This window comes from Miscanthus floridulus, chromosome 2, assembly GCF_019320115.1.
Source record: "Miscanthus floridulus cultivar M001 chromosome 2, ASM1932011v1, whole genome shotgun sequence".
In the NCBI taxonomy this organism is placed as follows: Eukaryota; Viridiplantae; Streptophyta; class Magnoliopsida; order Poales; family Poaceae; genus Miscanthus; species Miscanthus floridulus.
The window spans coordinates 27,204,998-27,232,034 of NC_089581.1; the positions used below are offsets into that span (position 1 = coordinate 27,204,998).

General features: G+C 42.8%; 3 protein-coding genes across 9 annotated transcripts; all 3 read left to right on the forward strand.

Moving 5' to 3' along the window:
* The first annotated feature begins 294 nt into the window (after positions 1 to 294).
* On the forward strand, positions 295 to 4,705 carry LOC136538287 (B3 domain-containing protein Os03g0619600-like). 7 transcript variants are annotated; one of them, XM_066530270.1, is made up of 9 exons: positions 295 to 876; positions 1,005 to 1,287; positions 1,664 to 1,803; positions 2,319 to 2,739; positions 2,829 to 3,034; positions 3,270 to 3,381; positions 3,517 to 3,624; positions 3,706 to 3,938; positions 4,283 to 4,705. In XM_066530270.1, exons 3-9 carry the CDS (start codon positions 1,669 to 1,671, stop codon positions 4,532 to 4,534), a joined length of 1,467 nt encoding a protein of 488 aa, XP_066386367.1. In that variant the 5' UTR covers positions 295 to 876; positions 1,005 to 1,287; positions 1,664 to 1,668; the 3' UTR covers positions 4,535 to 4,705. The 7 variants fall into 7 exon arrangements, with proteins under 7 accessions (XP_066386367.1, XP_066386368.1, XP_066386362.1 ...); XM_066530271.1 differs by having other exon boundaries at positions 3,520 to 3,624; XM_066530265.1 differs by having other exon boundaries at positions 295 to 543; positions 654 to 876; positions 3,270 to 3,624.
* Positions 4,706 to 7,997: 3,292 nt separating this feature from the next.
* On the forward strand, positions 7,998 to 11,202 carry LOC136538288 (B3 domain-containing protein Os03g0619800-like). The gene is made up of 7 exons (XM_066530272.1): positions 7,998 to 8,140; positions 8,651 to 8,736; positions 9,113 to 9,549; positions 9,635 to 9,810; positions 9,953 to 10,310; positions 10,389 to 10,621; positions 10,750 to 11,202. Exons 1-7 carry the CDS (start codon positions 8,138 to 8,140, stop codon positions 10,996 to 10,998), a joined length of 1,542 nt encoding a protein of 513 aa, XP_066386369.1. The 5' UTR covers positions 7,998 to 8,137; the 3' UTR covers positions 10,999 to 11,202.
* Positions 11,203 to 12,335: 1,133 nt separating this feature from the next.
* LOC136538289 (DELTA-urthionin-Uf1a-like) lies at positions 12,336 to 13,345 on the forward strand. The gene is made up of 3 exons (XM_066530273.1): positions 12,336 to 12,582; positions 12,742 to 12,813; positions 13,164 to 13,345. The coding sequence occupies exons 1-3, from the start codon at positions 12,336 to 12,338 to the stop codon at positions 13,271 to 13,273; spliced, it is 429 nt and encodes a 142-aa protein (XP_066386370.1). The 3' UTR covers positions 13,274 to 13,345.
* The last annotated feature ends 13,692 nt before the right edge of the window (positions 13,346 to 27,037 follow it).

The following is a 27,037-nucleotide window of genomic DNA, read 5'->3' on the forward strand; positions in this document are numbered from 1 at the left end:
AACAGGTCCTAAATAGGGTTCTAGAATTCCGGGTATACATAGCACTTTCGGCGGTGTTTGATTCGCTGACCAGTGGGGTCAGCAGGTGGTGTTACGATTGTTGGTGCTGTGAACCCGGTTTACGTCAGTATGCTCGTAGACCAGTGTCTGATCGAGCTATCCGTCCAGTGAACCAGTGCGACCTCTATTGCTGACTAGTGGGCCTGCAGTGCGGCCGTTGCCGCAAGTTACTGTATCACGGGCTGACTTTATGGACCGGTGGACCAGAGCGGCTTGGAGTCAATGGTTCATGAGAACTGGGTGTTGGAGCGAAAGAGGAGAGGGGGAGAGCGAGCGGCATGCGACACCAGGCTCGGCGGGCCTGGTGGAGCAGCGGACGGAGGGAAACGGGAGGCCGGCGGCCGGTAGCGTTGAAGGACGGCGGTGCGCCGCCGAACCTCACCGGATGGCTCGCCATGCGCCGATCTTGGTGGGCTTCGACCAGACTAGTGTAGGCGAGGAGGCGGAGCCGAGGAGGGGAGGTCTCGCTGCCAAAATCCACAGGTGTGATTGGAACGATTGGATTGGACCTGATGGATCAGACCTGATGGGATTGTATATTCGTAACTTTTGTCAGACCTGATGGGTCATATCATATTATTGCGCACGCGCAGGTAATCTGACGAAATATTCTGAAGCATAAATGTTCTTCTAGATTCCTGACTCCTGACTGAGCTCACATGAGCATTCATATTCTGAGCTTTTGGGTTCCTCCCACTTCTCTCCACACAAATGGCCAGTAGATGTGTGTTGTGTTTGCAAGGAGTGACTGCTGGCAAGTCAATAGGAACGATTGGATACAGGCATGTATTGCAAATTACCATTTAATTTCTACAGGTTGTTTCATCTGGGCCACAGTATAATACATTTCGTTTCTTTAGTGATGCGGAAACTGTTAACTAATTATAAGTACATGCTCCATTTCGTTATTATTTAAAAAAAAAGTATACTATACTCCTTTTCAGAGAGGACATGATGGCAGCTTCGTTCTGTGTGTGGATTCCCTGCAATAATTCACTGAACTGTCATTCCATCAAGTCTTCCTAAAAGAGGGTTGATCACCTCTGCATCCAGCACTTGCTTTTACTTCTGTATCCATGTAATGGTGATGCCTGGCTTCATGGCTTGTGCGCGTGTATATATGTGTGTGTATCACTAGCTCTGAGGCTATCAGCCTATCACCATTCTTCGCCGGAGCTTCTATGCAGAGGCAAGGGTGTTTTCTCTTCTCCTTCGAGCATCAATAATGTAAGAGAGTGAAGAGCAGCTTTGATTTGTTCAGTTCTTTGCATTATATTTTTGTTTGATTTTGAGCCTGCTTTTGTCTGGTACTGGTAGTAGCATAGGGAACCATTTCTCTTGAGCTGAATTTTAAAATGGATTATATTTTGGGTGCCCAATTGCAACATCTTAGTGTAATGCAATTGCTTTATTAAACTATGCATAGACAAGAGTTGCCACCTCTGTAATGATTTCCAGGGGAAAAAAACTCGTTTTTTATAGAGCAAACTATATTTTTGATGTAGTGTTAAGATTTTTTTTTACGCTGGAAATGAGCTAGTGTGCAGCAGAGCAGAGTCTTCTTTTTAATTGAATATGTTTCTAATACGAACTGCAATTCCAGCTGACATGGCTAGAAGTGGTCCTTCCCTAATGAAGAAACCTTGTGATCATTGCAAAAGATACTTGGACCATCCGGATGAGAAAAATCAAAGTATGAGCTGCTTCCTCAGGCGTATGACTGCCAGTCCTAAACATATCATGGTAATACTTCTCAAGTTTTATATCTTGCTTTCCATAACTTGCATTTCCCAATATTTTATACCAAAAATGTAAATTTCGATTTGGTAAATGGAGACTGGATTTAGTACTTTGATTAACTTGATTTGGGGTAGGCAGGAAGAACTGAAGGGTGCTAGGCTGCTAGCTACTTCCTGAACACTGGGAAGAGTGACACCCCTACGACCATATGGTCCTCATAGTGAGAAACATAATTTAAATCACAGAAGTTCTTAAATTATTTTTAGTGTTTCATTTGATATGTCCAAGGCTTAAAACAGTGACAGAAACTCTTGTATGCCGTGTTAAAATAGCCAAAGCTTCAATTTCCCTTTTCTAAAGACATCATAAATGTAGTTTGCTCCATAAGAAAACGATATCTGTTTACTGATACATATCCTGTGTTCCGGACAAACATATCTCAGATTACATTATTTGTTTTCGGTTGACCTGGCCAGGACTTGCTCTATTTACATCAATTCCTTTCAATGTTACTACAGATTGTGCCAAACAAATTTCTGAAGCATTTTGTAGGAAAGTTATCCCAAACTATCAAGTTAGAATCCCCTAATGGCAGCGTATATAATGTTGAAGTTATGGAATGTTATAATAAGATGGTTCTCAGACATGGGTGGGAGGAATTTGTTGGTGCCCATCATATTGAACAGAACGACTTCTTGCTGTTCCAGCACATTGAAAACTCTGTTTTCAAGGTTCTGATCTTTGATTCCGATGGTTGTGAGAAAATCATTTGTTGTGATGGCATAAAAAGCATCCCAAGTGTTGGAGAAACAAGAGTAGATTATGTTGATATTTCAAGCAGCTCTCAGTTTGATACCATAGGATCGTCAGGGAAACTTTCCAGTCGACATGAGGAAACTTTGAAGATGACTGTAACATCCTCGTCATCTGGTGGCTCAGGTTAACAGTTTTAACTTATAAGTTACTTTCATATTTGCCTCAAATTTTACCTTACTTATTCCTATTGCCTGTTGCGTCAATTTGCACAGGAGAAGACATTCCATCTGAAAATGAATCTTTTGAGTCAGATGATCTTCAGGCACCAGGGGCTGATTATATTGTATCACATCGAACTTATCTATCTCAAGAACAAAAGGAGAGAGTAACTTTGCTGATCCAGGAGATTCAACCAAAAACTACTGTTTACATTGCCGTCATGCGGAAGAGCCATGTTCATCCCCCAGCTCCTTCTGTTGTAAGTTCACTACTGTTGAATAGCATGTCACCGCTCCCAAAAATTATTTCCTTTTTGCTGATGTACATGCTGCCGTAGGTATAAGCTAAATTTAACCCTCTTCAAATTCTCATGAGCCTTCTGACTATATGTGGACAAATGACACTTTTTTCCCTTTTGTTTACTGTTGAAACTATTATTTTTTTAGTAGTCTTGGTTGTTTGTTTACATCACATCATGTTCCATCTGTAATCAGGATATTATAAAGGAATACGCATTTGCATATTTTCCACATGGAAACGCAAATGTCACACTTCAGAGACCAGGCAAGAGCAAGAAGTGGCATCCCAAATTCAACACAACAAAAGGTAGTGTGTACAGGCTTCAAGGGCAGTGGTTAGACTTTGTCCGTGACAATGATGTGCAGGAGGGAGATATCTGCGCCTTTTTACCGGAAAAGTTTGGGAGAAGTTTTACGTTTACAGTCTATCTAATTTGCGCAGCAGCTACTTGTTCCAGGAGTGAAACTGGTTTTCAAAGGGCTGGCCCATGCCCTGGTGGATCTAGTCCAAATATGGCTTCAGAAGTTTATACTAAGGAGCCAACGGATGGTATTATTGCAAAGTATTAGAAAATCAATTGCATTTTGGATTACTTATTATTCACTTCTTATACCCTAAAACTATCTGCAGGAGAGCATGTTTCATCGGAAAGTGACATGAATGAAAATTTGCGTGAATCTCTGGAGAGAGAAGATTCTGGTAGTCCATCTCAGCCTCTCTACATTTTACCATCCAATAGCGGTCTATCTAAATCCCAAAAGAAGATTGTTGAAGAAAGAGTGCAAGCCATCAAATCTGAAGTTCCCATTTATGTAGCAATCATGAGGCGGAGCAGCCTTGGGATGTCTCGGACACCTACACTAGTAAGTTCAATTCTCTTCTAAATTCATTCAGTTATTATTATTCATTCTTCTAAAGTTAGTTACTGCCACCTTAACCTGGTTTATTGATGTTGACATGATTGCTGTTGTATGAATGCCAAACTATATATGCACCTGCTTTCATATATGAAAAACTTTTTGTTACAACATGAGTAATGTCTTATTCCTCCCTGTAAAAGACTGCGTATATAAAGGCCAATAATATAAACTTAGAATTAGTTCATTTCAAATGTTCGCCTCGCTGTCATTGTTTTTCTAACTTTCTATATCTGTGACACATCAGGAATTAGGTTTGCTTTTCTAACTTTGTATACATAACACATCAGGAATTAGGTTCGCGATATGCTACTGCTGTAAATCTCCCAGCTGGAGGGCAAACTGTGGTGCTCTGGTGCGGGAGAAATATATGGAAGGCCAATATAGTGACAACTCGTCAAAGGCATTATCTTTCTAGAGGTTGGCACAAATTTGTTTGTGACAATGGTCTAGGTTTTGGTGATATCTGTCTGTTTGAACTGAAGAGGAAAGAGAGGAAGCTTACCATGATGGTCCATATCATTCCCAGGAAGGAGCTTTAGTTTGTAGTATAATCTAGAAGAAAATGGTGACCTTTTCTTTGTGCTGGCACCCTTGTGGTTTATTTTTGTTATTTTGTAGTACTTTGAAATAATCCATGGTTGTCGTCGAATTATCTGTGCAACTCTTTAATTTGATGCACGCCATCAGTATCCATCCAGACTGGTTCTAGTATTTTTTAAGCGATGCAGCATCTTTTGCTAGTTAATTCTTATGGTAAAAAGGAAAATTAATGCAATACTGTTTGTGTTCCATTAGTAGGCAACTGCAAGCGTTTTCCTTGCTGTGCAAATTTATGAGTGCACGGTACACTGAGACAAGAAAAAAGAATATTCAGGGTAGTAGCCTGTTTTCATTAGTGACTCAAGTTTTTTTTCACAACTAGATTGCAAATTAGTTAGGCTAATTTGGGGTAGTAACGTGTTTTCAAGACAAGATTGCTTGCTGATGATGTGGTAATAGTGAGCTTGCTGACCGGTACAACAGCATTCACAATGGTCAGTGATGCCACCGCTCACTGTCGGAATAACAGTAGTGTCTGCTTTTGCTTCACTTGCAGTAGCCTCCATATACAACTTCTCAGAGTTGAGATCCTTGAATAGATGCAGCCTCCACAAGCACTGCCGCGTCCGCGAGGTTGATGTCGGTGTCCATTTCAATGCCCAGCGTCAAAGAGTTAGGCCTCGTTCGCCAGTCTGAATCTTTGTTGAAACTGACTGAAAACACTATTTCAGCTAAATTGTTGTGAGAGAAAAATATTGTTCCAGCTAAAAAAATAAACCGAACAAACCGAATATGGAGTAAGCCGAACAGAGGCTATAGTGTGCGGCTCGATATTGGTGACACCGGGAACAGCATCAATGTTTGTTGCATATGCAACAACGTGGCTTTTGTGCTCCTTTAGTGGTCAAAGATGAACTCACAGTGTCACAGCAGCTCACAACCAAATTGGTACTTCCTCTGTCTTAAAATAGATGTCAATCTCATTTCCTATGAAGTCAAACACGTTTAACTTTGACCAAATATATATAAAAAATGTTAATATTTATAATAAATAATTAGTATTATTAGGTAGATCGTTGAATATACTTTCATAATAAACTTGTTTGGAGATATATGTTACATGCATTTTCTACAAATAAAATCAAAGTTGAGAAAGTTTGACCTACGTGATCCCATAACGACTGCTATTTTGGGAGAGAGAGAGTATTGCTATGATCCTAAGACGACCTCTGCTCCTCCTGCTCCTAAATAACTATCGTTTTCGTTTCTCGGGAAACAACTTTGACTAAATATATATATATAAAATAATATTTATGTTACAAAATTAATATCATTAGATAGATCGTTTAATCTAATTTTATAAATAATATTTTAGAGTACCATAAATATTATGAAAATAGTCTTGTACCAGTACCATAAATATTATTATGAGCAGATATACTAGCACTGGAACATGACTACAAAGCGATTTTTGTGCTTCTCGTCAGGGATTTTTTTTTTTTTTTTGTTTGCTCTTTTCCGACGTAGAGACAACAGACAAGCTTGCTGGACCCAACGGCGCACCGCAGCTCGTCTCCTTGAGCCCTTCCTTACCACCCGCGGACCCGCCTTGGCGCCGCCTCCCTTAGACCCTTAGTCCCTTACGCTAAGCCCTTGCAAATGCCCCCCTGGCTTCTTGGAGGGAGATTCCGGGATTAGGGCCAATTTGAGCATGGTATGTATACGCGATTTCTCCACTCTCTGTCATGCTGTGATAGAAGGTGGTTTCTTAATGGAGGTTGGCCCAATTTTGCTCGTGGCAATGGCCTGCGCATCGGCGACATGTGTCTACTCGAACTGAAGACAAACGACAGTAAGCTTACCATGGTAATTCATATCATTCGCAAGGAGCAGTTTTAGGTTGCCGTATACGGAAGTGTGCCCCCCCCCCCCCCCGGCTGGCACCCTGGGTTTGTTGTGCCTGTTTTGTAATATGTAGTTGATCCATGGTTGTGGCTGATCTCTGGAAGGATTAGAGATCAATCTGTAACATCTGTTGGTAGGTATCTGTTGTTGACAACATATATTAGCGTGCAGTATAATATATGATCCTTTATTATGCTGAAATGCCGCCTTGCCTTGTACTTATATGTACATGTAGCACAGTTTTTTTTTTTTAATGTGTAGCACAGTTTTGTTTGCTTTTCAAGTTTGATTGCATGACAGTAGGTTGAACATGCAGCTTGAGTTTCAGCCGCAGTAGGTCGCCTACCCACACAAAACAGAAAGTGAAGACAGAGGAGCTGCAACATGTTTGAAAGCAAACCTATTTTTAGGCAAACAAATGTTATTAAGTTCTCAAAGCGGTTTTCACAATCCTCCTTTTCTTTTCTTGATCTGCTCTTTAAATTTATCAGTTACAACAAAGATACACTCCTACGTCCTAAGGCTTCTCTTGGTGACACCCAACCACCATACGTGCAGCACACAGCACCGATTTCGATTCTGTAGTCCGTCAGTGGTTGCCACGCACTTCCACCATCTTAAATTAAAGATGTTTTGATTTTTATAGATATATTGCTTTTACTATACATCTAGACAGGTAGATATTAAAAATTACATATTTATATACTGAAATACTTGTCAAATCCGATTAGTCCTTTGTTTGCATTGACAACACTCTGGATTTGCATGGCGTTCGAATGCAGTCTTTGGTCTTGTTTCTGCTCTACATCACTACATGTTTGCTCCTCCACACAATCCAGGTTTGTTAATTAGTATGTCATCTTTGGATTTGTGGTAGGCTCCACCAGACACAAAGAAAACATACAACCTGCAATAATACTAATCGAAGCAGCAGAGCAAATCACATGACCTTTTTACCTAGGCCTCGGCACCCACCCTAGCCACGTCGGCTGCCTCATTAGCCATGCATGTTTGTTTGGGTTTGTTTGGTTTATAAGCCATAGCTGAAAATACTATTGATTGATTTGGTGTGAGAGAAAAATACTGTTCGTTGACTGATAAGCCATGGCTTATAAGACAAATACGACTAAACGAACAGGTTAACGCCGAGATGTGACCCTGGACGTCAAAGGTCATGGCGTCTAGGTTGAGATCCATTCCTACAAATCTGTCCCTGAGGAGCTTAATAAATATAAAAAACATAAACAAGTCGATGTCTGGATTTGTGCCCTTTTGTTTTCTTTCCAAATGTAGTCCAGAGGACGCGGAATCGGACCGGCGCTAGTCAGCACTGTAGTGCCAGGCTCTCAGGTGAAAACCGGGCGTCCGGGTGGGTCCCACCTGGCCCGATGCGGAAACGAGAAAGGTCAAAGGTCTAATCGGTCGGTCCTGGTGGCGGTGGTTCGTCCGAAGTCGAATCCAACGGCGCGCCGCAGCTCCTCCGCCCCTCCTCTCCCGCCGCCTATATTCCTCCTTCCGTTCGTTCGTTCGTTAGCCCTTGCACAAGCGCGGGCGGCCCTCCGATCGGCCGGAACCCGGCGGCCCCCTGGAGATTATTACTGGATTGGGATCGGTCTGAGCTGCGGAGGCCGGCGCAGGCGCGCCCCCTTCTCGTTTCTTGGTGTGGCAGGCAAGGTGGTGGTGACCGGCCGGTGAATATGGTATGTATTGCATGCATCATACCGTCCTCTTGCGATTTCCTGTTCTTCTACTTCCCGGCTGGCAATGCAATGCGCCCACAGAAGTGTAGTTTCAATGCAATGTAATCTGGACTGCTCCCGTCGCGCAACGAGATTAATTAATAGTTAGTTTTTTTTAGAAAAAAATTAATTAATAGTTAAGGGTGATACCGTTTCCTTCGGTTTTGGTGTTCCTGTCCTCACTCAGGATGCGATTCGCGTTCGGGCGATTCGGATATTAATCAAATGCTATCAATTCCTCCCGTCGATGCCATTGCTCCCTAATGTATGAACCTTCTGCGCTGCTCTGCTGTTTGTAGGCGTCCTAATACTCTTTGAGGAATCAACTGATGTGACACCCACCTAGTCACCTAGATAGATAATCTTTTCAGCAAAGATGGGGGTTTCGCTAGAACAATTTGATTATTTGTGTTAGTTGCTGGCGTAATTGATAATTTGATGATGACAGCAAACGTTTTTGTGTTTGTGCAGAACATTGTGTGTGAAGTCTGTGGAGATATTGGTTACAGACAACTTCTGCTATGTTGCAGAGACTGCAAGCGTTATGCTGTGCACCAGTATGTCTCCTTTTATACTAATTATGCTTTATTTTATTACATTCCATTTTATGTTGCGCTTATTAATGGGTGTAAAAAACAGCATTTTCCCCCTTATATGACAAACCATGGTATCATCTTAGAGGTTAGGTCTACTTTTTACCCCGGAATTTTACATCATAAATTTTTTCCCAATCAATTTCAAAGTCGAGTAGACACAGACTATATGAATATATCCCTATCTTCACATTCTATTGAATTAGAAATGGATATTTGCAAATCATGTAATACCTAAATGGAAAACTCAAGTGCCTTCTGTAGTATGTACTGTAATTATGTTGTTAAAGCTTATTAATTTATGGTCGGCCTTTTCTTATTATGATTCGTCATTGTGTAGATACTGTTTGGACAACGTTGTCTTTGATGCATCGTTAATAGAATGGTTCTGTTATGAATGCCTACAAAGGCGTGGTGAAGTTACTTGTGTCAGATCTCTAGAGCAGGTGTCAAGTGAAAGGCCACTGAATCATGCACAGTTTGGTTCTCCAGTACACCATCTAACTACCAAGAGGGTGGAGTCAGTAAGGGATGCAGGGCCATATTCATCCAATGGTGGTTGTGAGGAACTATTTTCCTGCCCTGGCATAGAAACCATCCCAAGTGTGCGAGAAAGAAGTGTAGATCCCATTAATATTTCCAGCATTTCTCAACATGATAGGACAGAAGCATCTGCAAGCAGTGAAAGATCCACGGAGTGTCAAAAGGCTAGCTCCTGTCGACGTGGGAAAACTGTGAAGATGAGTATGGAGTCCTCATCATCATCTGAGGAGTCAGGTTATAGCATTATTCTAGTTGCTTGCATATTTACCTCGAATCGTACATCACTTGTTACTAAACTCTGTTGCGAAATTTTGTACAGGAGAAGACATTCTCTCTGAAAACGTATCCTTGGAATATGTTTTGGCATATAGATGTTATCTATCTAAAGCACAAAAGAAGAGAGTAATGGAGCTTATTCAGGAAATTCAACCTGAATTCACAGTTTTTATATCAATAATGCGGAAGGGCAATGTGCAACCCCCGGGTCCTTTTCTGGTAACTCCACTACTATTGAATAGGAAACTCATTTATATCAACATGAACTGTTTGTAGATAATAGTAACAATGTATGGGAGATTTACCTATGAGATTCCGGTTGTCATTAATCTTCTGAGCATCATGTTCCATTTGCTATCAGGGAATTACCAGGGATTATGCAAGTGCACATTTCCCAGATGAAAGCACAAATGTCACTCTTGAGGCGCCTGGCAAGAGCAAGAAGTGGCATCCCAAATTCTACAAAAGAGCTGAAAGTAGAAACTACATGCTTATAGGACAGTGGCTAGACTTTGTCCGTGAGAATCATGTGCAGGAGGGAGATATCTGCCTCCTTGTACCGACAAAAGATGAGATAAGGTGCACATTTATGGTCTATGTTCTTCATGAAACAACTTATTCTAGAGGTGGGGCTGGCTTTCAAATGGCTGGCCCATGCCCTGGTGCATCTAGTGCAAAGATGGCTTCAGAAATCCATATCGAGGAGGAACCTACTGCTGGTATTAGTGCAAAACATAAAAAAAACTATTAGCTCTCTAGATTATTCCATTTCTTATATGGTCTACAACTGTCTGCAGGAGAACATGTTTCCTCGGCAAGTGATACGCAAGAAATTCCTCATGAACCTGTAGAGGGCGGAGACTCTGATGATCCATTTGTTCCTCCATACATTGTACCATGCAAGAGTCCTCTATCTAAATCCCAGAAGAGAATCATCGAGGAGCGAGTGCAAGCTATCCGATCTGAAATTCCTATTTGTGTGGCAGTAATGAAGAACAACAACGTCGGTGTTGCTCAACGTTGGATGCTAGTAAGCCCAATTCTTTTTTTGTTTGGTCTTAAGTTGTTGTTTTTTTATCCTTAAGCTTGCTGTTCCTGTCATCTTAACCTTATTTTGTTTTGTAGCGTGTTGCTAACTACTGATCCATAATGCTTCAGGAATTAGGTTCACGATATGGTTCGGTATATCTCCCGACTAAAGGGCAAACCATATGGCTCCAGTGTGGGGGGAAGACATGGAAGGCAAAAATGATGTTTCATAATGGTAGAAGGTGGTTTCTTAACGGAGGTTGGCCCAATTTTGCTCGTGGAAATGGCCTGCGCGTCGGCGACGTCTGCCTATTCGAACTGAAGAAGGAGAGTAAGCTTACCATGGCAGTCCATATCATTCGCAGGGAGAAGTTTTAGGTTGCCGTATATGAAAGTGTGGCCCCCTGTTCTTTCGGCTGGCGCCAGGGCCTTATTGTGCTTATTTTTTACTATATCAAGTTAATCCATGGTTGAGGCTGATATCTCTGTAAGGATTAGAGGCCAATCTGTAACATTTTTTTTTTTTGAAAAAAACACCAGTCTGTAACATCTATTGGTACCTATCTGTTGACATTAGCATGTGGTATATAGATAAGGAATGGCGTGGTTATTATCATATATGCCGAAATGTCGCATTGCTTTTACTAATGTACATTTAGCAGACAGTTTTGTTTGATTTTCATTGCATGCCAATACACTGATAAATCAGTGTATCTTGCCTTGTTGTAATCGTTTGGGGAGCACCCAACCAAAACTGTAGTTACGATCACGCTGAGGGTAGCTCTGATCAAAATCCGACAACAGCAGGCTCTTTCAAGTGCAGTACAATTGTTCCCGACGATTGAACATGCAGCTAGCTAGAATTTCAGAGCTACCCTTGGCACTTACAAAAAGTGAAGATGGTTGTGTTTGAAAGCAACTCATTTTTAGGCAAACAAATATGATCAAGTTCTGAAAGTGGTTTCCACAATTAATCCTCGTTTTTTTTATTGAATCTGCTCTTTCAATTTGGCAATTACGATAAAATATAGTACTCCTATATATGTCCTACAGTCATGTCCTACATACCTAGTTCTGAGGGGTTGAGACATTGGTTTCCATTTACTAACAGAATACCCTTATGTTGTAATAATGGGATAAAAAACTTGTTTAGTACACACAGTAAAGATAATACAACGTACATATGTTGTTTAGTGAAGTGTGTGCTGTCTCTTCATTGCGCTGCCGTGAGCGCTCCTCTTGGTGACACCCAACCACCTTACGTGCCGCACGATCAAGGGGTTGAGAGGCACACGTACGTACACAGCACCCATTTCGATTCGATCTGCGTCTCATCAAATCCATAATCAATTTACAGTCATCCCTCCCATCCATACGCGCGCGCGTGCCCTACTGCGGGTTCAGGCACGTACACAGCACCCATTTCTGCAGTCCCTCAGCGATTGCCACCCAGTCCTGTTGCCACCTGCGTACCACGCATCTATTCTATCGAGCAAATTAAATGACAATACATCGACCAACTACTCCTACTACTAATAATAATCTGATGATGCATTTTTTTTTTATCAGCGGAACCATACATACTAGGTAGCATCCCGGCTCTATATAAATGGATCCAAGCTAGGCTTCACCTAAGCAGTCAGCAAGCTTTTCGCTCCACTCACCATCAGTCCATCACATTACTCACATACGCCGGCCAGCCGCATCCATCATCCATGGATAAGACTAAGAGCTTGGTTATCATGGTGCTTGTCCTGGGTCTAGTTCTGGAGCAGCAGAGCCAACTAGTGCATGCTAACAGCTGCTGCCCATCCAGGACTGCAAGAAGAATGTACAATGCATGCCGCGTTCATCAGGGCGCTTCCAGGGAAACGTGTGCAAGGCTCGCACGCTGCAAAATTGTTCAGGGGAAATGTAAAGACCTTCATTACATTGTTGACCAGTCCCCCTACTCGGACTCTGGTAAATTACCAAAATTCGATTCTTTTAATTTCTATATAGCTCTCTGTGTTTCATGCATGCATATATATTTGCCGTAAGTAAATATGGGAAATAATACATACTCCTATATATAATTCCGTTTTCATGCATATGGATCATTGTTGTTGTTTTGTGTTGCAGAGGTAGCGAATGTTGTGCTTGAATTCTGCAAGTCGGAATGCACATCGTCTGTGTGCAACAACATCAAGACTGGTATGGCAAAGCCTTTCATTTCATTCACAGGGCAAAAACACTATATAAATGGAGTACTTAACTGTTGCACCTGACATGCATCCTAACTCGGCAATTAATTGGACGTAGCTGCAGGTTTTTGTCGTTCCCTACTCGTCCTAAAGAAAATGTAAAAGAATATTTATGAAAACATATATTCCATGAAGAATTTAGTGATACTTATTTGGTATGTACATAAATATTTATTGATACTTTTTATTAAAAAAAATTGGTCAAGCATAAAATAGTTTGATTTGATATTATGTTAAATTATATTTTTTTCCGGACTGAGAGAGAAGTACAATTGATATCTTTATTTCTTTTATTATCAGCTGTCCTCCAAGAAGATGCTAATGATGATGCCGTGGACCGCTGCGGCGAAGCATGCCACGGCTTCTGCACCAACACCAAGCACGTTGACACTGCCACCAATGTTTCTTAAGCAGCTTAAGACCGTCTCCAACGAGAAACTCATATGGGTATCTAAATTTAAAATGGGTAGCAAGAGATCCAAAATCAGCCTCCAACAGACACTACTGGAAACGGAATCTTTGTCGAGTGCAAACTGCTTTGGCGAGCGTAAAAAATCGGGCACTCGGCAAAGAATTACACTCCGCAAAAAGTTTTTTGCCGAGTGCCGGGCACTCGGTAAAAAAAAGCTCTCGGCAAAGGACTTATTTATCGAGTGCCAGACACTCGGCATAGGCTGTCCCGTGTAACGGTGTTCGACCACGTCCTTCTTTGCCGAGTGCCTGCTGTTAGGCACTCGGCAAAGAAGGTTTTTTTTTAAAAAATTCTTTGTCGAGTGTTCTAGATCTGGCACTCGGCAAATATTTTTTTTGGAAAATACTTTGCTGAGTGCCCCTGACACGGCGCTCGGCAAAGAATTTTTTTTAAATGTCTTTGCCGAGTGCCCCAGTGAAGGCACTCGGCAAAGAGAAATTTTTTTTAAAAAAAATTCAAAACCCTTTTTGCCGAGTGCTGGCACTCGGCAAAGACCCTCTTTGCCGAGTGCCATGTCTCGGCACTCGGCAAAGTTTTTTTTGTTTTTGGCCTCCAAATTTTTTATGCAACCCTTTTAAAGCACCAGAAACTCCTAGTTAGAATTTGGGGATTTTTTTTGGCTTTTTATATATTTAGTTACTTTATTTCGTTTACTTGAATTTTTTCGAAAAATATAAATTTGAACTGCACATGGTACGAATAATGGAATTTAATGATTCAAAAAATGATAGTCATGTTACTGAGTGTAGTGTGAGGCTGTATCCAGGAATGGACCCGAAATTTCGGAGATCTTGTTCACGAAACATGACCGCGAACTTGCGTACGAAGTGTTTTTAAATTCTATAAAAAGCAAACGAAGTCCGAAAATCATGAAACTTGTTGAGATATCGTGATATCATATGTGGAGGCTATGATAAAAATTTAAGAAGGTTTGGTGCACGTTGTCACGTACGATGCTTACAAAGCAGCTGACTACCAAAGCCTGTAAAAAACTCGTCACCGACATGCATCACGAGGTGCGCATCGAGACCATCATAACCTACTACGGGTCGAAGCTTGGAGAGAGAAAAACCAAGAAAGACATAAGAGAGATGCAGCTGACCCAGGAGCAGTACCTTGAGGTAAATGAAGAATATCAATATTAATTCATTTTGAGATTAAGTTGGTTTAATTTGATCTTCTTATATGTCCAATACTTGATGACGTGTAGATGATTCCCTAGTGGTGCCAAGCGTATCCTGAGTGCTGGGCGATGATGATGGAGAGGTGATTCACGGAGGAGTACCTCAAGATGCACAGGGATGCCCGGGATCATCGTTTGCAGATGCAAGGTCCAGCACACCATCGAGGCAGCCGTAGCCTCGCCGGATACAAACAAGCATGGGTACGCAAATTCATTTATCTATTGTGACGCTCAGTTCTGCCTGATTTCTAATCATCATGCTGTCTTTCTCGTAGTCGACGTCACATAGTGGCCAGACTTGCTCGGACTTCCAGGCATGGTGTATGACCCACAAGGGCAAGGCGACGTCCGACGTCTCCTTCAACCCGGAGGACCCACCCGAGGCATACACGAACCCGAGCGTCCACTCCCGTATCAGTGAGTACACTGAGGTGACGAGGTCGCTCCATGGGTCAAACCACGATCGAGCACCCAGGACTTCGATGGAGAGGCCGTCATGAGGGCGGGGCAAGGCAAGAAGCATGGGCGGTTCTGGCTTGGCGACGACGTCATCGACACGGCCTCTACTCCCTCTCTCTCCCAGATCCGAGCACGGAGCACGAGCGAGAGCTCGGCCATTCGCACACGGCCGACCGCTGCACAACACCGGGTCAACGCACTCAAGGTTATTCCTGTTTTACTCGTCATACATTGATCTTTACACACCTTAATTAGCTTTGCATTACTAAAACATTAGAGTGAAATATTGCAGGCCCGATTGGAACAAGAAATGAGACAATGTCAGGAGCTGGAGGTCGGGCACCAGATGATGGCGACCCAGCTGGAGGCCGAGCGGGCCGAGCAGTAGGCCCAGGCACAGAGGCTGACGGACATTACGGAGTTCCTACAAGGGCTTGGGCAACGTGTGGGCTTCTCTCTGCCAGCTGGGCTGTTGGTTCCACCTCCACCTCTGCGTCCTATAGCTCCAGCTACTCCTGTGAGTATGAAAGTTTTTTACTTTCGCTTGTGCTTTGCTTGTATGGCCTCTACCTTCCTAGATTAGCTATCCAAATAATCTTATTTCACATGTAATCTTTTCTTCTTTGTGCAGTCTCTATCTGATGGTGGTTCGAATAATCCACTTCATGCACCTTCGAATGATGGAGCTGGGCTTTCACCACAGTCGCAGTGGCCGAGATGAGTGCACATTGTATTTTTTTATTTGTTATTCACTTGGTGATGGACTTGTGATATACTTGTGATGCACTTGTGGACTTTGATGGACTTATAGATTTATTTGGATGGACTTGAGCACTTATTATTATATATGTGATATATATTGTGATGGATGTGATATGTGCGGATGGATGTGTGGATGAATGAGATATATATGTGATGGATGAGATATATGATTGAATGAATTTATTTGTCATGATGAAATGTAAAAAAAATTAAAAATTACCGTTTTGGGTCACTTTGCCGAGTGTTACACTCGGCAAAGGACCCCGTTGCCGAGTGTCATGGTCACAGCACTCGGCAAAGCTAGAAAAATGGGCGCTTGGAAAACCATTTTTCCAGCTTTGCCGAGTGCCATGACCATGGCACTTGGCAAATAATTTTTTTTTAAAAAAAATTCAAACTTTGCCGAGTGCCGGTAAGAGGGCACTCGGCAAAGAATTTTTTTTAAAAAAAATCAAACTTTGCCGAGTGCCGGTCAGAGGGCACTCGACAAAGAATTTTTTTTTAAAAAAAAAATCAAACTTTGCCGACGGCAATGGGGCACTCGGCAAAGATTTTTTTTTAAAAAAAATTCTAACTTTGCCGAGCGCCGGCCAGGGGGCACTCGGCAAAAAATTTTTTTTTTTAAAAAATATAAAAAATCTTTGCCGAGTGCCTGCAGGGTTGGCACTCGGCAAAGCCACCGTCCACGGGGCCGGCGCCGTGACGGTCGCTTTTCTTTGCCGAGTGCCCCCGGCGCTCTCGGCAAAGCCTTTGCCGAGTGCCCCCGGCTCTCTCGGCAAAGCCTTTGCCGAGTGCCCGTTAAAAGACACTCGGCAAAGAGGTCTTTGTCGATCAATTTTTTGCCGTGTGTTCTTTGCCGAGTGCCACACTCGGCAAAGACTTTGCCGAGTGTAATTTGGCCTTTGCCGAGTGCCTCAGGCATGCGGCAAAGAACCTAAATCCAGTAGTGAGAGTACCTATACAGGAGACTTATTTTGGGTTGCCTGAGAGGTACAACCTAAATATAGGCATCCTCTCTCTTGAAAACTCATTTATAGAAATGATTCTCTTTTGGGTCTTATTATTGAAGAAGATGCCGAATAAGTATTGAACATTTTGCCTGTAGCACTACCTAAAGAACGAATGAGTCTTGTATTTTAGGTGTTGTTGGAGATAGCCTTAGTTAGCCAATGGTGTACCTAGTACCGTGTAACAGTTGTGAGTTTTTCTCAAAAAAGTGTGTTCGTTCATCTCTAGAATTATGTAGTATATATATCTGGACAATAAAACGGCGTTGTTCGCTGTCAATATCTATTTCTCTTTAAGTCACCGTCGAGTAATATTTCTTGTGTTCACTACTACTCGATCAACTTAGTGTTGCTGCACAGCTGGTATTTGAGAAAAAAATGTGTTAAAGTTCATTGATAAATTTGGAGTCTCAGAATGAACTGTGGTGTGTGTGTGTATATATATATATATTATTTTTTATTAGTTTTCAATACTCCCTTAGTCCCAAAACATATGACCTTAACTCTTAAGGTGGCCTTGCGAACTGATCATAGATCAGATGGCTAGGTTTCTTATGGTGGAACCTATCCACCCGGATTTAAGTCTACGACTTGGCATGTGTGCTTACATTTTTCTGAATCTAATCCAGGATTTAATGACGCTATGCTTTTAGTAGTAGGTGACGTCCCCGTCGATAGCGAGGCGCCAGTGGTGACTTCGGGAATCTCGAGATCTACAATCCTTTGGATGTGCTCGTAGGGGTAGGGTTTACTACGTGTAATTATAGGGGTGAGTGTGCATGCGTGTTGTGGATGTCTGCATTATACTGTGTAATTAAAAAAACTCTTAAGGTGGCCTTAGGGCACCCACGATAATGGTATAAGCCAATTACTAACTCTAAGTCAACCTCTCAAATAGTGCTAGCTTTTTAGCAATGACTCATAGTATGGTTATAGGCCCACATGACATTCAATTCTCATGTGATCTTGAAATATATGTATGAGCATAGCTCTTGATCAAGAGCTAGCTTTTCTCTCTCTTCTATTAAAATATGAATAAAATACTTAGAGCTAGCTTATGAGTCAGCTATTGTGGGTGCCCTTAGTAACATGAGCTAGTTACTAGCTCTAATACAACTTCTTCAATAATATTAACTTTAGCACATAGCTCATAACATGAATAGCTCATATGACAGTCTCCTATAATCTTGAAATATGTGCATGAGATTAGCTCTAATCAAAAGATAGTTTTCTCTTTTCTATTAAAATACAAAATAATAATATGCTTAGAGCTAGCTCATAAGTCACTATTAGAGCAGTCCTCTTAGGATTCCAATTTTGTTCCAAAATACTTGACATTCTTGCTTTTCAATACACATTTCTCTTTTCCCAATACATCTCTACCTCTCTTTATCTCTTTCCTTTTCTGCGCATCACACTTTTTCACTCCATTTTGATTCACATGTCGAGACCTACTCCCTCCTTCCTATAAAAGGCGTCATTCTCGCTTCACGAGAAGTTAAATATTTTAGACTTTATCAAATATATAAAAAATATAATATTTATAGAACACTATTATTATTAGATGAATCGCTAAATTTATTTTCATAATTAATTTATTTAGAGATACAAATGTGCTAATGTTTCATACAAACTAGTGAAACGTAAGAAAATTTGATCAGCACGAATCTCAAAGCGACACTCTATTTCAGTACATCTCTACAATCTCTACCTTTCTTTATCTCTCTCCATTTTGTTTTCTGCGCGTCACACTTTTTCACTCAACCTTAATTCTTGTGTCCAGATCTACTCCCTCCGTTATATAAAAATTGTCATTCTCACTTTCCGAAAAGTTAAACATTTTAAACTTTGACTAATTATATTAAAAATATTAGTATTTATGCAATATAATTAGTATGATTAGCTCAATAACTGAATATATTTTTTAATAAATTTATTTGGAGATACAAATATTACTAATATTTCATACAAACATAGTTAAATTTAATAAAGTTTGACCAACACGAATCACGTAGCGACACTCTTTTTTGAGTATGCATCTATTGGTTTGGTCCCTATTGCTCTCATGTGACGCACCTACACGCTTGAAACTACTCCATCTGTCCTCGAAAGAATAGATTTCTAGACTAAAAATTTGTCGTATACTCCGTCTATCCCCGAATATAAGGCGTGATTGACTTGGTGCTGTCTTTAAAAATATATTTTGACCTATAATTTCTCTTATAATATATAATTTATTAGAACAAAAGTTTGATCATTAGAAAGTATTTCAAAATACAAATATCATGTAACTACTTTTGTAATATAAACTTTTGATATAATTAGGATAATTGTTAGTCAAAGATAACAAAGTTTGAATTTTGAAATATGCGCATGCCTTATATTCGGGGACGGAGGCAGTAATAAATCAACTTCTAGACACTACTCCAATGGTTGATGTAGTGCTTGCACTAACTTTTAATATATTATTGTAAATAGCAAAATTCATTGTTCTAACTTCTCGGTAAGTGGTGAGTGCAGTTAAGTTAAAGAAGCTTAATAAGGGGTAGTAAGGTCTTTTCTGTTGTTTGCTAATTTGTCCTGAACTTGCTATAAATCTATCATATTTACTCAAATGCAGTTGTCTGATATTTTATTTTCTTGTTAGACAATTTTTACAAAACATCACATGTATACTGCCAAAACATCACAAAATACAGCATAGAACATTATAAAATACATCATAAAACATCACATGTATTTTAGCAACCGTCTGAGAACATTACAGAACATTAAAATACATCATAAAACATAACAGAACATCACATGTGTATCACTTCAACATCGCAAAAACCACTATAGAACATCACATGTATACTACGTGAACATCACAAAATTATAGAATATCATGTACTACGTGAACATTACATGTATATTACATGAATATCACAAAATACATGACAGAACATGACTGGCAAACAAGTCACTTGCCACAGAGACAGACCCTAAATCTATCACTAGTGCTTAGACGTGAGCGTCTGGCCGTCCGAACACCGCATAGCCCACTCTGCCTTGCTGCTGCCACTCGCACCATTCGCTCTTGCCCGTGACACGCACCCCGCCCGCAATGCTTGTTCCCTCCTATCGCCTGCCCCGCTCGTTGCGTGCCATGCCAACGTGGATTTGCTGCCTCCACCATGCTTCATGCTCGGAATCGCGCCACTCGCCGTGGACGCGCGCCCATCCGCCTGGTTGTGGCCACTACCGAGGCCTATGACGGCAATGAACTTCGCACCGGCAACCTCCCCATCACTCTATGGCATTGAACTCCACGCCGGCATCGAGCTCTATGTCGACGAGCCTTTTGCAACAGGATGTTTCACGCATTTCAGATGTATGTTTCATGTGTTTCATCTTGATGTTGCAGGATCCAGTATTTCATATGTTGTAATGGCTACACACGCATGTTTCAAGTGTATGTTCCATATATTTCAGTTGTTTTAGACGTATGTTGTAAATATATGTTCTAAATATTTCAACTACTTTAGACGCATGTTTTATGTGTTTCATCTGGATGTTGTAATGACTATATAGGTATGTTTCAAGAGTGTAGTGCATATGTTGCAACTGTTGGACGAATGTTGCAGAGATGAGACGTTAGGACGGGGTAAGGGGCGTGTCCGAGACAGAGTGCGGCGGAGGACGGGGTGCAGCGGGGATGATGGCACCGCGGCGAGGGGAGGAGCACGACACGGCAGAGGAAGGAGCACGACAGGCTTGATGCTAGGGCGCAGCTAGGATATGATCGAGGTGCGGAATGGGTCGCGGATGGCCGAACACGGGCGCTGGCGCGAGATGGCTCACGAGCGGCCGAACACGATTGCTAGTGCGGGATCTGATGCGAGTGTGGGGTGTCCGATGCGACTCGAGTGCAGGCGTTGGAGCTGTGTCTGGACGGAGGCTAGCGTCGGGATGTCCTGGTGCTAGCCACGCCCTAAATCTATTCTTCTAGGACAGAGAGAGTACATGAGAAACTGTCAGCCGGATGCATTATTTAGAATATCAGCCCTGATCGATTCCTACCAAAAATATCATCGACCTGTTCGCTTGGCTTATAAGCCGTACTTTTTCAGCCAACGAACAATATTTTTCTCTCACAATAAATTAGCCAACAGTACTTTCAGCTATGGCTTATCAGCCAAGTGAACAGGGCACATACACACGTAACGCACCTACGATCAACTGCCCTTTTTTATTCAAATTATTTTATAACTGTTATTAAATATAAATATTTCTCTTTCAAAAAAATCGATGGCTCAGATTTATCTAAGAGTAATCGGAGTACTGTAGCAAGCAAACACATATAGGCATATTAGCTAGTTTGGTTTCAGCTTGTGGGCAAGGTGAGTGATTCATCTCCAATGCGCAATCTCTGGTCATTAATTTTCCCTTTGAAAGGTCCTAATATGGCTAGATGGGGTGAATAGCTTATTTAAAAACCTATAAATCAACTAGAGTAATTTGATTAGTATGATAAATAGTGAAATGGAAACTTGCTCTAGCTCTACAAAGGTTTCAAGCCATCTATTCAATAATTCTAGTTGCAATGATTACTAGGCACACAACTTGCAATGTTACTACCCACTAAGAGCTCTCAATCTTGCTACTCTAAAGAGCTCCACTAGATGAACTTAAAATAACAAAGCAAGCTCTTAATTCTAATCATACTAAAGAGCTTGCCACAACTAGTTTGCAAGAATATAAATAAATGAGTAGGGTGATTATACCGTCATGTAGAGGAGTGAACCAATCACAAGGTGAATATTAAATCAATCACCGGAAGAATATCAAATGGCAAGAGACAACCAATTTTCTCCCGAGGTTCACGTGCTTGCCAACACGCTACGTCCCTGTTGTGTCGACCAACACTTGATGGTTCAGCGGCTAAGAGGTGTTGACAAACCTCGTCCACACAATTTGGACACCGTAAGAACCTACCCACAAGTGAGGTAACTCAATGACATAAGCAATCCACTAGAGTTACCTTCTGGTGCTCCACCGAGGAAGGTATAAATCCCCTCACAATCATCGGAGATGGCCACGAACAATCACCAACTCATGCCAATCCTCCTTCGTTGTACCAAGCCATCTAGGTGGTGGCAACCACCAAGAGCAACAAGTGAATCCCACAGCAAAACGCGAACACCAAGTGCCTCTAGATGCAATCACTCAAACAATGCACTTAGATTCTCTCCCAATCTCACAATGATGATGAAACAATGATGGAGATGAGTGGGAGGGCTTTGGCTAAGCTCACAAGGTTGCTATGTCAATACAAATGTCTAAGAGCATGAGCTTGAGCCGGCCATGGGGCTTAAATAGAAGCCCCCACGAAATAGAGCCGTTGTATCCCTTCACTAGGCACAACTCGGGGTGACCGAACACTTCGGTCAGTTCAACTGGACGCAGGACCCTAGCGTCCGGTCGCCCAATGCTTGCCACATGTCATCGGCTTCAAACACCGATCACCCAATCTCAACGGTCAAGTGATGACCGGATGCGTCAGTTAGAAAGTGACCGGACATAGAACCCCAGCGTCCGGTCGTTTCCAGTAAGGTTCCAAATGCAAAATTTCATGACCGAACATGTCTGGTCATGCTCGACCGGACTCACTCGGTGTCCGATCACTCAATGTTTCCTCTGTGCGCCTCATGTCAGCATACGTCAGCACTAACTAGGACTCAAACCATGAGCGTCCGATCAGTTTACACGCTAGCGTCCGGTCATAAGACCGAGACCATGTGCTTACTGCTGTCACTGACCAGACTCTGAACTCAGCATTCGGTCACTGCACTACCAGCATCCGGCCACTCTGTGAACCCCTGTCTTTTCTGTATAGGGCGCTGGTGGCACCGTCGGACTGTCTACACTCTATGGGCGGACACTCCACTGGTGAAGTTTCTAACCCTTGCTCAAATGTGCCAACCACCAAGTGTATCACCTTGTGTACATGTGTTAGCATATTTTCACAAAACATTTCTAAGGGTGTTAGCACTCCACTAGATCCTAAATGCATATGCAATGAGTTAGAGCATCTAGTGGTAGTTTGATAACCACATTTCAATACGAGTTTTACCCCTCTTAATAGTATGGCTATCTAACCTAAATGTGATCACACTCGCTAAGTGTCTTGATCACCGAAACAAAATGGCTCCTACTATTTATACCTTTGCCTTGAGCCTTTTGTTTTTCTCTTTCTTCTTTTCAAGTTCAAGCATTTGATCATCACCATGCCATCACCATCGTCATGATCTTTGCCATTGCTTCATCACTTGGAGTAGTGCTACCTATCTCATAATCACATTGATAAACTAGCTTAGCACTTAGGGTTTCATCAATTAACCAAAACCAAACTAGAGCTTTCACCCTTTGAACGGCCTCCCTTATTAACCACCGTAATGACTGGTCTTCAGTTCCCCCATACACGCCTCTCACATTAATTATAGGTGAATCAATCGATCACAAGCACTCATGGACTTATGGTGTTGCTCCTTAACAACTCATAGGATATATATGTACGCACTCATCATGGAAGTTCATTAGATGCTTTTGACTTCTGGCCTCCTCCTCCCTGTCTATCTTTTCAGCTCATAGAATAGATAGAAATGCAACTATAAAGCTACGATCCTGGATTCCTAGTGGATGATCTTCAGGTTGTGGGGATATATAATCTGTTCCTCAATTGCTATTCGGTGATCATCTGTTGTATAGTATCTTGGGACGCTAGGAAAGCAAATCATGACATCTTCTACAGATTCCTATCTGTCCTTAAGTGAAAAGCAGGGCACAAAAAATCTCATATACATAGTAGTAGTGCTAGCTATACATGTTTATACTGAACATTCATTTTGTCATCAAGTTCTTTCAAAAAAGATGTATAATCTACACTTTGTTTATGCACTTGAGTGTGTCTGCATCGCTTGGGGGTGTATGTTCTTAGCCCCTTGATCTCTGGTACGAAGATATCCGACCACTCACTAATGTTGCTGAGCACACACTAGCGATGCCGACCATGAACTGTCATTGCCGACCACACCCTATGGCTAGAGGTATAAGAAGGGAGGGAAAACAGAGCATACACATATAGCAGAGTGCCAGCTTTGGCTAGAGCACTATATAGGAGATGGTAAATCTAAACTATCTCTTTACTGAGTTGTAGTGGCAAACTATATATATAACTCTATCCATCTAGTCCTAGTACAGCTGTCATACTGCTATAGTTACTAGATCTAACAGCAGGGTTGACTTTGGCACCTGCCCCTGCTGTGGCTATAGTGCGGCAGGTGAGCCATTCGGCTTCTGGCCCTACAGCTACTACAGTGCAACAGTAGGGAGCCCTTTTCTGCGTCGCCTTCACCTGCTGCACATTCACACAAGAGATGCAGAAGATTATCTAACAATTTTTCCCCTAATCCTTTTGCTACCCTTGAACCCCCTCCATGTCGATCATCTTCTTCAGCTCCATGAGTCAAAGACGGCCGAGTGGCTTGGTGAGGACGTCCGCGAGTTGCTGACCAATTTCGATGAACTCGATAATGATCTGCCCTCCATCAACATAGTCCCTGAGGAAGTGAAACCTCATGTCGATGTGCTTGCTCTAGTCATGGAGAACCAGATTCTTTGTGAGGGTGATGTCAGGCTGGTTGTCCACTATCAGTGCTGGTGGGTGAGCTTCCGCACCGGTCAGCTCACCCAGTAGCCGGCGTAGCCACACAACTTGGCACACCGCTGTGGCCATCGCTACGTACTTTGCCTCATACGTAGACAGCACCACCACCTTCTGTTTCAGTGACAACCATAAAATTATAGCTGACCCAAGGAAGATGAGCACGCTAGATGTGCTCCGATGTGCTCCATCGTCCGTCGATGTCCCCCGCCATGTCTGCATCGTTGAACATAGTGAGCTATAACCTGCTTTTGCCTGTCTTGGGGAAGACGATCCCTTGATCCACCATCCTCTTGATGTAGCATAGCAGCCGCTTCACCGTAGCCTAGTGATCCTCTCGAGGATCCTCCATGAAGCGGCTGACGTAGCCCACAGCGAACGCAATGTCCAGCCTCGTGTGGACTAGGTAGCATAGACCACCGATGATGCTCTAATAGAGTGTTGCATCCACCTTTGCCATGGTGCTGGCCTTCATCAACTTCAGCTGCTCCTCCATTAGAGTCACGCACGGCTTGCACTCAGCCATGCCACTCCACTCCAACAACTTAGAGGCATACGCACTCTAACCGAGCATGAGTGCCTCCTTCCCCTATTTCACCTCGATGCCGAGGTAGTAGGAGAGTGCGGCGAGATTGCTTATTCAAAAATGAGCTACTATCTCATGCTTGAAGCTGTCGATGTCCTTTGCACGTGCGCCGGTGATGATCAGGTCATCCACATACATGCCGATGACAAGCTCCTCCTTCCCCCATCGCCGTGTATAGAGAGCGTGTTCGATTGCGCACCTCATGAACCCAAGCTTGTCTAATGTGGCATCAAGCTTAGCGTTCCATGCTCGTGGGGCCTACCGTAGCCCGTAGAGCGCTTTGCGCAGTCGGAGCACCATGTGCTCTGCTCCCTTGATGACAAAACCCAGAGGTTGCCTAACAAAGACCGTCTCCACCAGCTCGCCATTGAGGAAGGCCGATTTTATGTCCAGATGATGGACGCGCCAGTCCTTTGCTGCTAACAGGGCTAGAAGCAAATGGACAGACTCCATGTGCGCTACTGGCGCAAAGACTTCCTCAAAGTCAATGCCCTCGCACTAAACAAAGCCTCGGGCCACGAGGCACACCTTGTGCTTGACAATGGCACCGTGCCCATCCTACTTGACCTTGTACACCCACTTTAGGCTGATCGGACAACATCCTGGAGTTGGATCGATGAGCTTCCAAGTCTCATTTTCCTTGATCGCCTTCATCTCCTCTAGCATCGCCTATCACTAGTTTCCATCGTGCTTGGCCAGTGCGAACATGGGTGGTTCCTCTACACTGATGAGCAGCAGCTCTTGGTCATTGAGCAGCCGACCCGCCAGGCCTGAGGGCCCTATGCCACCGACGATGTCATCTAGCCTACAAAACTGTACCTCCTCACCTTCGTGGAAGGCATCCACAAACTCAGTGATGTCACTTGGAGGTGAGGCGAACTCAATCGGCATTGATGGAGTGCCCTGTTCTGTCAAAGTGCTCAGCACAGCACCTGGAGTGCTTGGCACCCTGGTTGTAGTGCTCGGCACTACTCCTAGACAGCTCATCACCACTCTTGGAGTGGTCTGCACCCCTCCCGGAGTGCTCAGCATTTGTCTTTGAAAGCTCTAGTTTGGTTTTGGTGAATTGATGAAACCCTAAGTGCTAACCTAATTTATCGAGCGATTATGAGATAGGTAGCATATTCCAAGTGGTGAAGCAAATGAAGATCATGACATGATGATGGTGATGCCATGGTGATAATCAAGTGCTTGGACTTGAAAAGAAGAAAGAGAAAAACAAAAGGCTCAAGGCAAAGCTATAAATAGTAGGAGCTATTTTGTTTTGGTGTTCAAGACACTTAGAGAGTGTGATCACATTTAGGTTTGATAGCCGTACTATTAAGAGGGGTGAAACTCGTATCGGAATGCGGTTATCAAAGTGCCACTAGATGCTCTAACTCATTGCATATGCATTTAGGATCTAGTGGGGTGCTAACACCCTTGAAAATGTTTGTGAAAATGTGCTAACACATGTGCACAAGGTGATACACTTGGTGGTTGGCACATTTGAGCAAGGGTTAGAAACTTCATCGGCGGAGTGTCCGCCCATAGAGTGCGAACAGTCCAATGGTGCCACCAGCGCCCTAAACTTAGGTAAACATGGTCACTGTAAGTGACCGGACACTGGTCTTTGAAGGATCGGCGCGTCCGGTCAGTAGCAGCAGAAGAACTGCAGCATCGGTCGTCGACCAGATGCTGGCGCTGAAATGACCAGATGCTGGTTGGCTACATCTGGTCACACTGACATGGTAATGCATAGGGGAAACGCCAAGTGACTAGATGCTAGTTGAGTCTAGTCGAGCATGACCGGACGCGTCCAGTCGTGAAAAATCGTTTCTGAATGCTTACTTGAAATGACCGGACGCTGAGGTCCAGCGTTCGGTCACTTTGAGCTGCTATGTCCGGTCATCACTTGACCATTGGAATCGAGCGCTTAGTATTTGAAGAGAGGGGACACATGGCACGCATCGTGTGACTGAACGCCGAGGTCCAGTGTCCGATCGATATGACCAGAGCAT

Coding starts and splice junctions, on each gene's coding strand:
- LOC136538289 (XM_066530273.1), top strand. CDS start 12,336: ATGGATAAGACTAAGAGCTTGGTTATCATGGTGCTTGTCCTGGGTCTA. Junction 12,583..12,741: donor GTCCCCCTACTCGGACTCTG/GTAAATTACCAA, acceptor TTTGTGTTGCAG/AGGTAGCGAATGTTGTGCTT. Junction 12,814..13,163: donor GTGCAACAACATCAAGACTG/GTATGGCAAAGC, acceptor TTTTATTATCAG/CTGTCCTCCAAGAAGATGCT.
- LOC136538287 (XM_066530264.1), top strand. CDS start 1,669: ATGGCTAGAAGTGGTCCTTCCCTAATGAAGAAACCTTGTGATCATTGC. Junction 1,804..2,318: donor CCAGTCCTAAACATATCATG/GTAATACTTCTC, acceptor ATGTTACTACAG/ATTGTGCCAAACAAATTTCT. Junction 3,939..4,282: donor TGTCTCGGACACCTACACTA/GTAAGTTCAATT, acceptor ATAACACATCAG/GAATTAGGTTCGCGATATGC.
- LOC136538288 (XM_066530272.1), top strand. Junction 9,550..9,634: donor ATCATCATCTGAGGAGTCAG/GTTATAGCATTA, acceptor AATTTTGTACAG/GAGAAGACATTCTCTCTGAA. Junction 9,811..9,952: donor AACCCCCGGGTCCTTTTCTG/GTAACTCCACTA, acceptor ATTTGCTATCAG/GGAATTACCAGGGATTATGC.